Here is a 13,536-nt window from a genome sequence, read left to right as displayed (position 1 = left end):
TTGAATAGAGTTCCCTGTGCTATATAGCAGGTTCTTATTAGTTATCTATTTTATATATAGTAAAGTGTATATGTCAATCCCAATCTCCCAATTTATCCCTTCCACCACCCTTTCCCCCTTGGTAACCATAAGTTTGTTTTCCACATCTGTGACTCTATTTCTTTGTAAATAGGTTTATTTTTACCATTTTTTAAGATTCCACAAATAAGCAATATCATATGATATTTGTCTTCCTCTATCTGACTTCCTTCGCTCAGTATGACGATGTCTAGGTCCATCCATGTCACTGCAAATGACGTTATTTTTTATGGCTGAGTAATATTCCATTGCATATATATACCACATCTTCTTTATCCAATCATGCACTGTTTTCTGTATTAACTCATTTAATGCTCACAAGAACATTTGAGGGAAAGCTTTACTGTAACCTTCTTTACTGTCACCTTCAAATGATGAATTCAAAAGAATAAACTTGCCCCAAAACACACAGTGGTGGAGTCAAGATTCTAACCCTTTCCAGGTCTCTCTTTTCTACTCTGACAGTATCTTACTGAGTTGGGAAGGAAGGACTGCTCTGGTTTGGGGGTAGAAGAGGAAGCCCTCAGCAGAAGTAATCATTCTCCTGTCTGTGGAGCATGGGATTGTCATTAAGAAACTTGATTTTTATACCTTCCAGGACACTCTCGGACTTGGTTGACCTGATGTCATCTATAAATGCAAATATGTTTTCCATAATGCTTAAGTTTGGAAAAAAGTTCAGTAAGATTAATAAAAATATGAATTTCTAACTTTCTTCCTGTTGGACTTTTGCAGGGTGTTTTGAGTGCTGTATTAAATGCCTGGGAGGCATTCCTTATGCCTCTCTGATTGCCACCATCCTGCTCTACGCTGGAGTTGCCCTATTCTGCGGCTGTGGTCATGAAGCTCTTTCTGGAACTGTTAACATCCTGCAAACCTACTTTGAGATGGCCAGAACTGCGGGAGATACGCTGGACGTCTTTACCATGTAGGTCATTCTGGTATCGCTTGTTATTTTGAGAATGTATGTGCACATTGCTGTGTGTTGAATAAATAGGGATCTAGAGTTAAGCGAGGCAGTGTTATATAGAAGAAAAAGTACTCTTAGGGTATATACGTGAGGCAAAAGGACACTGACCCTTACCATGAAAACAGGAAGGTACACAGCAGAAGATCAGAGGCCAACTTAATCTGGACTTAATTTGTGTTTTAATTTGCCTGTAAAGTTTTATCCAACATTCAGTTACCATTAAGTGGAATACTTGCATTTCTCTCGCTCTTCTAATTTGAGCAGAGGCTGTTCTAGCAGAATAGAACAGGATATAGAATCAGAGCCAGGTATAAGTGTGTACTCTGCTGCTGATTCTAGGAAAATCACCCAAACTCTGTGGCTACTCCCAACTTTTAAAAAATTTTAACTCAACCATGGGTGTGATATCATCATTATATCCTGCCTCCTAGAAATGAGGTGACTACCTAAGTGAACATTTTGAAAGGGTCTTATCGACTTCTGTAAAATGATAAACATAAGAAATATTGAGCACCTTTTTACAAGCACCAATTATGCCTAAAATATACATTTTACCCATAAATGTAAACTCCTGGGATCACTAAACTATGGTGATGTTAATATTTTTTTAAAAAAACATAATTCAAACATAGTCTGGAAGTAGAAAAGAGTTTAGTGTTCAAGTTTCAGTCCCATATTGCCTAAGTTTCCAGAGAGCAAAATTTTAAGATTGAATTACAGAGGAATTTTTTTTCCAAATAAATTCCGAATTCAAGTCATTTATTCAGTGATTTCTTGCCCACAAAAAGAAAATAAATTATTTACTCACTTTATTTTATAATCTCGGCTGATAGTAAACTTTTTATCGTATTGTGTGTTGCCCGTACAACTTCTTAAATCTATTTCATGCTTCTGGATACTATGTGATTATAATGTTTTTCACGTTGCTTTATTTTGTTATTCTCAATAAATTCAACACTTCTTAATTTATACATACTTCTTTCTGGCATAAGATGCTTCTAGAGTTACAAACCGGAACGGTCGTATGGCTGGTTAGGATGGCGGTGCTTTTTTGCTCTTACCACTTCCACGAAAAGAGGTTAATCACACTTCTTATTCACCCGGGGCAATTCCTTCTGACAGGGTAAACTATAAGCTAAGACCCTAATCTAAGACAACGCTTGGTCACCCTGGACACCATTCTAGATGGAAGATAGCTTTTCTCCAACTCCAGTATCAGAAGATACATCATATTTCTAAATTTTTTAAATAATCCATCAGCTGCAGTCAGATTGTCTTGAACACAGTATTGCTCATACACTGTATTTGTTATTTTATTCATTAATGTTGCTGAGTTCCATGAAAATGAGAAGTGAAAAGAGATGCACGTTTCTATCAAGAAATAGAGCAAGAATTCCCTCCTTGGGGGCTGGAGGGCACGTTCCCAGGGACATAGAGATAGCAAAATTTTTAGGAAAAAGAAAGTTGAAAAATTTTATTTTTATCTAAAATATGTTGGCACTTAAAATTTGAGCGATATTGGTTGTAAAATAAGAAATATAGGGCTTCCCTGGTGGCGCAGTGGTTGAGAGTCCACCTGCCGATGCAGGGGGCACGGGTTCGTGCCCCGGTCCGGGAAGATCCCACATGCCACGGAGCGGCTGGGCCCGTGAGCCATGGCCGCTGAGCCTGCGCGTCCGGAGCCTGTGCTCGGCAACGGGAGAGGCCACAAGAGTGAGAGGCCCGCGTACCGCAAAAAACAAACAAAGAAATATAGCAAACCAAGTGTATCACACACACACACAGTGATTAAGAGGAGGTGGACGTTGATTAGCCACTCAGATAAGAAGTTAAATTATTTAAACATAGTCCCTAACTTGGAAGCATCAGTTTATTTCATCGATGTCACTGATAAATGGAAATGAAGAATTAATAGCAAATTTGCAAAATCATGGGGAAAAAAAGAGATGAGGGAATGATATCACTTATATTTCCCAATGTAACTTTATTTTACAAATTAGTTCCAAAAATTTAGCGTTATTCATTAAATGAAATTTTTTTAAACCCATAGTAGACAGTTCACCAGTTTCCATGGAATCAGTTTCTAGCATGAATTGATCCTTGAGAGTTTCTGAGTGATAGTCATCATTTGGAATATAATTAAACTATCTGAAAATGCTTTGGATTGTTGCAGGTTAGTTTGCAGAGAGCCTGTGGACAATGACTGCATGAATATACTTTCATGTGCTGATGCTGGCATTTTCTTCTCAGTTTTATCCCAGCCTACACTGGACAAAACACGTTTCACTGTGCATTATTTTAAGCTACCACAGATGTCCTTAAAATCTACTGATTCTCTATATTTAGGCTACATCCAAATTGCTACCTTCAGTTATAGAAGTTTATAAGAAATCATAAGCCTAGTAACTGGCATGGGGTGATTGTATAAATCGATCAGAAACCAATTGTCAGGATGTTTATTTAACATTTAGACAACCAGCCTGAATAGATCACAGACCTCGACTACAGCTCTGAAGGGTAGTGAATGTGGGAGTTCAGCAGAGAAATCAGAGATCATATACTTAATTTGGAACTTTTGGTCTCTTATATTGGGAGTTAAATGTGAAATCAGCAATGCGTCTTTGGCATGGGAAGCATACCATTTTCATTGGAATGAAAGCAAGTGCTCAAATTATCTCTCTTTTCATATTTCAAATAACTAAAATTCCTTATCCTAGACCCCGTGGAGCTACCAAATGACTTAAGACTCCCTGTCGGCAAACGGTTCGTGAAAACACACAGGGAAGGTGTGTACAGATAACTACCGGGTCTGATTAGTACCAAGCGGTACCTTCCAGTCACGTAGCAGTTGAGAGGAAGGTAGCGTTTACTCTATGGGGGCTGCCTTACAGGGCTGTTAGCGGACTCCATACGGTGAGGGGCAAAGGGGAAGTAAAATCAGGACTTGGGACGCAGAAGTGAGTGAGAGACGCGATTGCAGGCAATACAGCTTCCTTGAAAATAAGCTAAGGTAAGTTTGGAGAAGAATGTGTAAGAGAATGATTCTGAAGAAAGGACTTGTTGGCCAACTTTAGTAATTTACAGGGTCTATGTCTTGTCTCCATAGTTCTCGGGCCTGATTCAACCAAATTAAGCCCTCCTACCTCATATACTTATAAAGGAAAAGAAACCTGTTCTCTGGGTGTGTGAACGAAGAGATAAAACGAATTGCCTAAGCCCCCGTCTTCCACCCAAGGTCCTCAGGACTCCCTTCTTTGTCTCAGCTTCTCTCTCTGTCTCTCCACTGCATCTCTCCTCGTAAATATATACACACACCTGTCTCCACGTGGTCAATATCCAAGTCTACAGGGGGACATAGGAAGGGCAGACACACTGGAATATGCCTACTCCATTTCATTAATCATCTTTCCAGCGTGTAAAACTTACTTCTCATGAATAAGTTTGCAAATAATCTCTGTTCTCATGTGATCTATATTTTATTTTATTATTATTTTTTTTTCGGTACACAGGCCTCTCACTGTTGCGGCCTCTCCCATTGCGGAGCACAGACTCCGGATGCGCAGGCTCAGCGGCCATGGCTCACGGGCCCAGCCGCTCCGCGGCATGTGGGATCTTCCCGGACCGGGGCACGAACCCATGTCCCCTGCATCGGCAGGCGGACTCTCAACCACTGCGCCACCAGGGAAGCCCTGTATCACAATTTTAATGTCCAGTGTCATGCTTCCAAAAGTCTGTTTGTCCCTGGACACACCCTACTTACCATAACACTCTTACTGACTTACTCTTTGACTAGAGTTGGTGAGCACCTGTAGTGTCAGACTGGATTAGAATTCAAAGACCTGATTTCTGTTCTCTTTTCTAAAACCTAGGAATACGGCAACTCTAGAAAAAATATTTACAAATAAGAACATGATGATTTCATTCTATGAATATTTGAAGGGCTATCAAGGAAAAGGAAATTTGCTTTGTTCTTTGTGGTTCAAAGAGAGAGATTTGGGTGAAGGGATTTCAATTTGTAGGGAAAGAGTTTTTGTCTCAGAATACAGAACATTTCTACGGTGTTCTTGTTTTCAAATATTCAGATTCTTTTCAGGTCAATCTTTTGTCTGGTTTGTTTTTTAATGAAATCATTTACTCAGCAAAAAATACAGGGTTATACTGTGTGCCAATCACTGTGCTAATCTTTAGGGATAAAAAGTAAAACAACACAAATTACTTTTCCTCTCGTACTGACATAGGAAAGATATGTCAGCAAAGTACCATCCACATTAGACTCAGCAGATATGAATCAGGTAGTGGTAGTTAGTACTTGAGCTGATTTCTAGGATGCATCAGGTTAATGAAGTAGAGACAGTTGAGGAGCTACAGTAATTAATACTACATGGCATTGGCACAGACATGCATGTAAGTACTTGTAAAGTACTTATATGTACTTATGAGTACATATAAAAGTATGTTCCTACTCTAGTTTTTACCAAAATTTTTTCGGGTGGATTTAAAGTTAAAATTTAAGAGTAAACTAATTTGTGAAAGCTAGAAGAAAATACAGATTTAAGATTTTACTTACTATGGGGCAAGAAGTATATAAGCAATATAAGAAATCACAAGAGAAAAAATATATAGATTTGACATAATGTAAATTAAATTTTACTCATTAAAGTATTATAAAAAATTAAAAGGTGTGCAAAAACTGAGCAATATATTTACCACTTACATAACAAGATTTCCTAATTTTAATAAACAATAAATTCAACAAAAAGATACATATTCTAGTAAAAAAATTGGCAAAATATAAAGACCTATTTCTTAGAGAATACAGATGATTAATAGCTTGTAAACATATGTTCATCCACACTGCTAAACCAAGAAAATTAATTAAAATGATAATACCATTGCTTTTTAACTATTTATTAGAAGAATTGAATGGTAGTACTCAGTATTGGGAAACAGACGATAAGCCCTCTTCCTCATTATCAGTGCATCTTTCTTTTGGCACAAACTTTCTGGACACCATTTTCACAATACACGCCTTAAAAATTTCTAGGAATTTATGCCAGGGAAACAACCTACACCGCCCAAAGATTTATCCTAAGTGATGTTTGTAATAATGATGCGTAGCTTCCTATTACTGCTGTAACAAATTACAACAGACTTAGTGCATGAGAAAAACACATTTATTAAGTTTTTACAGTTCTGGAGGTCAGAGGTCTGAAATGGGTCTTACTGGGCTTATTGAAATGGGGTCAGATCAAGGTGTTGGCAGGACTGCACTCCATCTGGAGGCTCTAGGGGAGAATCCGTAGTTTTACTTGTTGCAGCTTCCAGGAGCCACCTGCACTCCTTGGCTCGTGGGCCCCTTTCTTCTTCAAAACCAGCAGTGGAGCATCTTCAGACTTCTCTCTGAATCTGACCCTGACTTTCCTACACCTCTCTTTCACTAATTATTAGGACCCTGTGATTATATAACACAGGATAATCTCTGAATATCAAAATCATTAATTCAATCACATTTGCCACGTCCCATTCAACAAGATAGCATATTCATAGGTTCCGGAGGTTACAGGCAGACATCTTTGGGAGCGGTGTTACTGTTCCTACCACTGAGCAAAAGTAGAGAAGTGGTAAAACATGTCAAACCTTCAAATAATAGACTGTACAAAAAAAATATCCTGATAGAACGGTGTAATAGCATCATGTAGTTAATTGTAATTCATATAAAAAAATTGGGAGAAGAAACAGTGAAGAGTCTGTTTTTCCGGTTTTTTTTTTCATTTTTCTCTGCAATGAATATAGATTGCTTTTAAAATCAGTAAAACAGTGGTTTACAGAAACATCGTCAAATTTGAAAGTTTGCATTTAGAAAGGAGGTTAAGTGCTTTCATTTTTTCCTTTAGAAGTAAGGTAATATGGATTCTTACTTTGCAAAGCAAAAGTAGTACAGTGAAGGTAAGGCTTCTTCTGATTCTCTGCTGTTTGATCCTACAGTGGACACATAATCAGTGACTTCATTACCAGAGGGTTTTTATTACTGCATTCTGTTGACGTATCATTGACAGGAAACTCATCTTTACAGAGAATAAGAGTTTAATTTTCCCAATATCATATTTGAAATTCTTTGTTAAATTCATATATTGCATGTTGACAAGAAAGAGTACTTTTTGTGATAAAACAGAGGGATTCAAGCCAATAAGATCATGACAATTGAAATTATATTATAATTTAAATATTTTGATGATTTAATTTTGAAATCCATTTTGGAATGTAACATTAGAAAATGTCCATCCTCAGATTGTTGGAAGAAAAACTTTATGTAAGAGTTTTTGAATGTCAAGAAATTAACATTCAGCTTCAAGAAAGTATAGCTTGTGGCAGGCTGAAATAATGACCCCCAAAGATAGCCAGAACCTAGTCCCTGGAATCTGAGATTTACTTTATATGCAAGAGATTTTGAAGTTGTGATTGAGGATCTTGAAGTGCGGTGATCCTCCTGGATTATCCAGCTGGGCCCTAAATCTAAGCACAAGTAATCCTCATAAGAAGGCAGTAGAGAAATATTTGTCCAGAGAAGAAGGCATTGTAACTGCAGAAACAAGGCGCTATTTACTGGCTTCACTAGGCAAGGATGCAGCTGCAGCTCTAGAAGCTGAAAAGTTTAAGGACGCTGTGCCCTAGAGTCTCTGGAAGAAGTGAGGCTCTGCCAGCCCCTCGATTTCAGCCCAGTGAAAGTGATCTCAGACTTCTGACCTCCAGAACTGTAAGGAAAGAAACGTGCGTCAAGCCACCAAGTTTGTGGTGATCTCTTAGAGAGACCATAGGAAATGAATCAACAGCTACACCGCTTTACGCCAGTACTTACTACCAGGTATTCTTACACAGTGTTTGAGCTCAATTTCAGAAGGATAAAAGCAAAGGGTTTGTGATTGCTATGTAATTACCATCAATAATTTGCAGTTATACTTTAGTGTAAATAACCAGCTGATGTACACATGAACTTTAATTGAATTAAACATGAATTTGGAAGGAGTAATGGCATCAAGGTGGTGATAGGAAGTCCCAATGCATGTTCCCACAGAGAAACACCGACTTATCAGTGATATACAGACCGAAATACTTTCATTCCTTTATTAAGAAGTTGCAGTACCCCCAGACAAACACAAAGCGAGAACAGTCGTGTTGAATTGGGTAAGATGGCCAATTTCACTTTACCTGCCTCAGTCCCTAACCCCAAACCAGGGCCAGGTGAGAATGCCCTGGATCGTGACTTCTCCTTTGTGGGGAAAGAGAAGATTGGAGCTTTCATCCAACGTTCTGGCTTTCCTGAGGGCTGCCCAAGGAACAGGTTTCTGTTTGGCCTCACTCAGAGCGCTGACAGAGCAGGTGTCTAACTCAGGGCACTGATGGGGGCCTGGCGTACTTTGCATGCTGGTTGGCCACTGAGAACAAGAGAGATCAGGGCAGCTTGCTACTGTAGAACCAGAACTTGTAGTGTCTCAGGCACAAAAGAAGCAAGATTATGAGATCCTGAAAAAGATACCAGTGAGCCTCTCTAGTTGAGAAAATTGCACTCAAAGGCCTTCAGAAGTCACATTCCCTCCCGCATGATGTCTAGGCAGGTTGATTAGGGAGGGTCTTCTTCTGTACAAAGCCAGTTCCTTAAAGACTGGCGGAGGTAGCTGCTTTTTCAAATGCATGGACCCCGACACTAAGTTATAAGACACATGAAGAAACAGGGAAACACCACCAGAACAAAGGAACAAAATTAATCTCCAGAACCCAGTTGTAAGGAAATAGAGCTGTATGAATCACCCGACAGAGAATTTTAAAAATTGTCATAACGATGCTCTATGAGCTCAAGAAAACAATGCATGAACAAAATGAGAATATCAACAAAAGATAGAAAATATTTTTAAAAATTGGGAGATTGAATAAATGAACTGAAAAATTCACTAAAGGGGTTCAAAATCAGGTTGATAAAGCAGAAGAAAAAATCAGCAAGTTCAAAGCCAGGTCATTTGAAATTACCCATTCAGAGGAACCACACGAAAAAAGAATGGAAACGAGTGAAGCAAGCCAAATGGACTTTGGGACACCGTCAGGTGGACCAATGTATACATTATGGGAGTCTCACAGAAGAAGAGAGAAAGGGCAAAAAACTTATTTAAAGTAATAACAACAGAAAACTTCCCAAATCTGGGTAAGGAAATGAATGTCTAGATTTAAGAACCTCTGTAGACTCTAACTGATATAAATTGAAACAAATCCACACCAAGGCATATGATAATCAAATTGTCAAATATGAAAGAATTTTGAAAGCAGCAAGAGAACTTGTCCCCTACAAGAGAAACTCCATAAAACCCTCAACGGATTTTTTGGCAGAAACCTTGCGGGTCAAAGGGAGTAGGATGATATAGTCAAATTGCTGAAAGAAAGAAATTTCAACCAAGAATAAATACTATATCTGCCAAAACTATCCTTCAGATATGAAGGTGAAATGAAGAATTTTCCAGATAAAACTAAGCAGAGGGAATTTATCACCACTAGACTTGCCTTACAAGAAATGCCAAAGGGAGTCCTTCAAGTTGAAATGAAAGGATTTTAAATAGCAACACAAAAGTCTGTGAAAGTATAACGCTCACTGGTAAAGGTAAATATATATACAAATACAGAATACTGTTAATACTGTAATAGTGACGCATAAATCACTTTGAGTTCTCGCATAGAAGTTAAAAGACAAAAGTATAAGAAAAATCTATAAAATATGTTAATGGGTTCATAATATAACATGATGTGATTCGTGATATCAATAACAAAGCGTGTGTAGGAGAGAAGCCAAAGTTTCAAGTACGCATATATGATTGAATTTATCAGTTTAAAATAGATGGTTAACTATGTTTCATGTAAGCCCCATGGTAAAAACCACAACGAAAATACCTGTCGAAGATACACAAACGAAAAGAAGTAAAAACATGTCACTACAAAAAAAAATCAGTGTGTCTTTCAGGGATGTTTTACAGTTTCATTCATGAACCCTTTGAGCATTTCTTATTCAGGGAATGGGAGACGGTGCAGGGGAAGAGGAAGAAACTTACAGGCATGAAAAACCCTTGTCAACAGATACTAGAAGTGGCAGAACAAAGTGTACACACGTTAGACATATAAAGCAAAAGTGTTTTAAAATCCAGCCTCCATTATGAACATAAAAACCCCATAGCTTTCCTTCCAAAGGAACCCTGAGCACGTGGACGTCAGTTGCTGCAGATCCGCCATGAAGAGTTATTAAACTAAACCCCTTCATCTTTTCTTCCCAGGATTGACATCTTCAAGTATGTGATCTATGGCATTGCAGCTGCATTCTTTGTGTATGGCATTCTGCTGATGGTGGAAGGTTTCTTCACGACTGGGGCCATCAAGGATCTCTATGGGGATTTCAAAATCACCACGTGTGGCAGATGCGTGAGTGCGTGGGTACGTTACCTGTCTTTCCTCAGGAGTTAATGTGGGCTTATCTCGGGAGCACACAGGTGTTTGTGTTCATCTGCCAATAACTGGAGGGTTGTTTTTTTTTTTAACACAGTAACATTCCCTGCTCTGGTGGCTATTTTAAATCTTAATAGTATTTTCAAAATAACGATTCCATGTGAAAATTCAGGTTCAGATTCTCAAATCATGTGCAACACAACTCATCTTGCTTCTAGAGGCAGCAAACTGTTGATTGATTTATGATCTATGTTTCCCGAATGGCTCTGGGCTTCCCATACAATATTTAAGATAACAGAAAAATCCATCTGCAACTTATAACAGTGCAGATCTCTCTTCCTTAAATACATGTTACATGTATTTTACTGTAAACTTGGGTATGTTACATGTATTTTACTGTAAACTTGGGTGGGAACTATATTATGCAATTCCTGTTTAATATTGACATAAGGTAAGAATTACTCTATTATACTAATTTAGATTTTAAATCGTTATTGATATGATATTTAACGGTAACTCAAACTTATGGTCTAGAGCTAATGCAACGCAGAAAATGCATGTATATCTATTACAGCACAAGACTGATGAAAATTAAGAGTAATATGTTAAAAATACATTCACGTTTTTATGCAGAATAATTTTCATAAAATGAACTTTGGAGCTTCCATCCTTGACCAATGTATTTTTATTATTTCCCAATGTTATATGAGAATATCTACTTAATTACAGCATATATTTCCTATTAAGTAAGATGTCTCTAATAAGGAATGGTGCGATTTATTTCAGTCTTACAGAAAAGTTCAAAAATACCTGTTAACCACCAACCATTTTTTCCACCAGCTTGTAACAAGTTCTAATATTCTCTCAGTGTCAATAATGATAATAATCTTATAAAATAGTTAGCCTGTGTTGTCGGTATTTGTAGTTGTTGCTGCAATAATTTCTTGTAAGACTCTTTTGGGGAACAATGTTTGTTGTATTATCTAATTGTTTAGGATCAGTAATATCAAATTACAGACCCAAAGGAAGTTTAGTTAAAGATCTTGAATTAATTTAATAAGTAAAATATGAATATTCAGTGGGCTAATTTTCAGTGATACCTAAGGGATTTCTCTATTAAGAAGGCACGTTTGATTTTAGATTCACTTATACTCTGCCAGTAGACTATGGTGAATTCAGTTAATGATGGGCTTTTTCTTATAGTTAGGACAGTATCATTATAACACCACTCGTATGTCTTAGCAAGTCACTTAACTTCTCCGGATCCCAGTTTACTCTCTTACATCACAAAGGCATTAGATCATCTCTAAAGCTCATTCTAGCTCCAAGAGTCCATAATTCTAAAACACGAGTGAAATCATAGAGAAAAGGGGTCTCTTTTACCATTGGGAGTGACCTTTCGCCAGGAAGAGTGCAGTAGATTAGGTCGTTTCATTGAGATTGTGAAATTTCTGCAAAAGATTGTATGCAGAAGCAAAAAGTCATGGAAGAAAACACCTAGCTATGTGCCGTTACTAATTATCCGCTTGCCATTGACACTTCACAGCCGTCTCAAATAAGAATTTTTAAAGCAAAAATGAGCCACATTTTTTTCTATAATAGTTACAGTTGTGTCACCAGTCCCACCCAACAGCCCAGAAGGGTGGCAGCAGCTGCGTGGGTCCCTCCAGAGGCGAGGCAGCAGGGAGTCAGCCCCCTAAAACACCCCACCCACGCCTTTAGCACCCCTCCGCACCCAGGAATGAGCACAATTGAGGGAGAAGCAGAGCTGCACTCTTGTGTGTCTTACAAAAGCAGCAATGCAGCGCACGGGCGAGGCCTTTGAGTCCGGCGCAGGCTGTCCCAACATGGCCTCCATGAAGGGGACCAGCCCCTGCAAAAAGGGGACTGGCTGCACTGCCTGGACGTGCCCTGCACAGTGCACAGCCCTGCAACCGTCTCATGCAGGATTTAGGGCTCCATGGAACCAGAGGAAAAAATAATAATAATGTTTTTTCGGAGATGGCCAACAAACACAGGAAAGAATGCTCAACATCATTAATCATTAGAGAAATGCAAATCAAAACTGCAGTGAGGTATCACCTCACACCAGTCAGAATGGCAATCATCAAAAAATCAGAAACAATAAATGCTGGAGAGGGTGCAGAGAAAAAGGAACCCTCTTGCACTGTTGGTGGGAATGTAAATTGATAAAAGCCACTATGGAGAACACCATGGAGGTTCCTTCACAAACTAAAAATAGAACTACCATATGACCCAGCAATCCCACTACTGGGCATATACCCTGAGAAAACCATAATTCAAAAAGATTCATGTACCACAATGTTCATTGCAGCTCTATTTACAATAGCCAGGACATGGAAGCAACCTAAGTGTCCATCGACAGATGAATGGATAAAGAAGATGTGGCACATATATACAATGGAATGTTACTCAGCCATAAAAAGAAATGAAATTGAGTTATTTGAGGTGGGGTGGATGGACCTAGAGACTGTTATACGGAGTGAAGTAAGTCAGAAAGAGAAAGACAAATACCGTATGCTAACACATATATATGGAATCTAAAAAAAACAAAAAATGGTTCTGAAGAACCTAGGGGCAGGACAGGAATAAAGACACAGACGTAGAGAATGGACTTGAGGATGCGGGGAGGGGGAAGGGTAAGCTGGGACGAAGTGAGAGAGTGGCATGGACATATATACACTACCAAATGTAAAATGGATAGCTAGTGGGAAGCAGCCGCATAGCACAGGGAGATCAGCTCGGTGCTTTGTGACCACCTAGGGGGGTGGGATAGGGAGGGTAGGAGGGAGATGCAAGAGGGAGGACATATGAGGATATATGTTTACGTATAGCGGATTCACTTTGTTATAAAGCAGAAAGTAACACACTATTGTAAAGCAATTATACTCCAATAAAAATGTTAAAAAAAAATGTTTTATCGGTCATTCTCTCCTGCTACTTAGTCTTCCTTGCTTCCCTATTTCCATTCTGCTGCCTTTTTTCTTTTT

At 38.5% G+C, this 13,536-nt stretch overlaps 1 protein-coding gene across 3 annotated transcripts in view; it reads left to right on the top strand.

The window, feature by feature from the left end:
* The window catches only part of GPM6A (glycoprotein M6A), a 249,727-nt gene that overhangs the window by 212,906 nt on the left and 23,285 nt on the right, over window positions 1-13,536 (top strand). For all 3 annotated transcript variants that reach the window (XM_060001376.1, XM_060001377.1, XM_060001375.1), the window contains exons 2-3: window positions 814-1,006; window positions 10,357-10,513. In XM_060001376.1, coding sequence (XP_059857359.1) covers window positions 814-1,006; window positions 10,357-10,513 — 350 coding nt within the window. The remainder of the gene's footprint in view (window positions 1-813; window positions 1,007-10,356; window positions 10,514-13,536) is intronic.

The sequence above is a fragment of the Delphinus delphis genome, chromosome 21, assembly GCF_949987515.2.
Source record: "Delphinus delphis chromosome 21, mDelDel1.2, whole genome shotgun sequence".
Lineage (NCBI taxonomy): Eukaryota > Metazoa > Chordata > Mammalia > Artiodactyla > Delphinidae > Delphinus > Delphinus delphis.
This window is presented reverse-complemented; position numbering and strand designations above follow the sequence as displayed.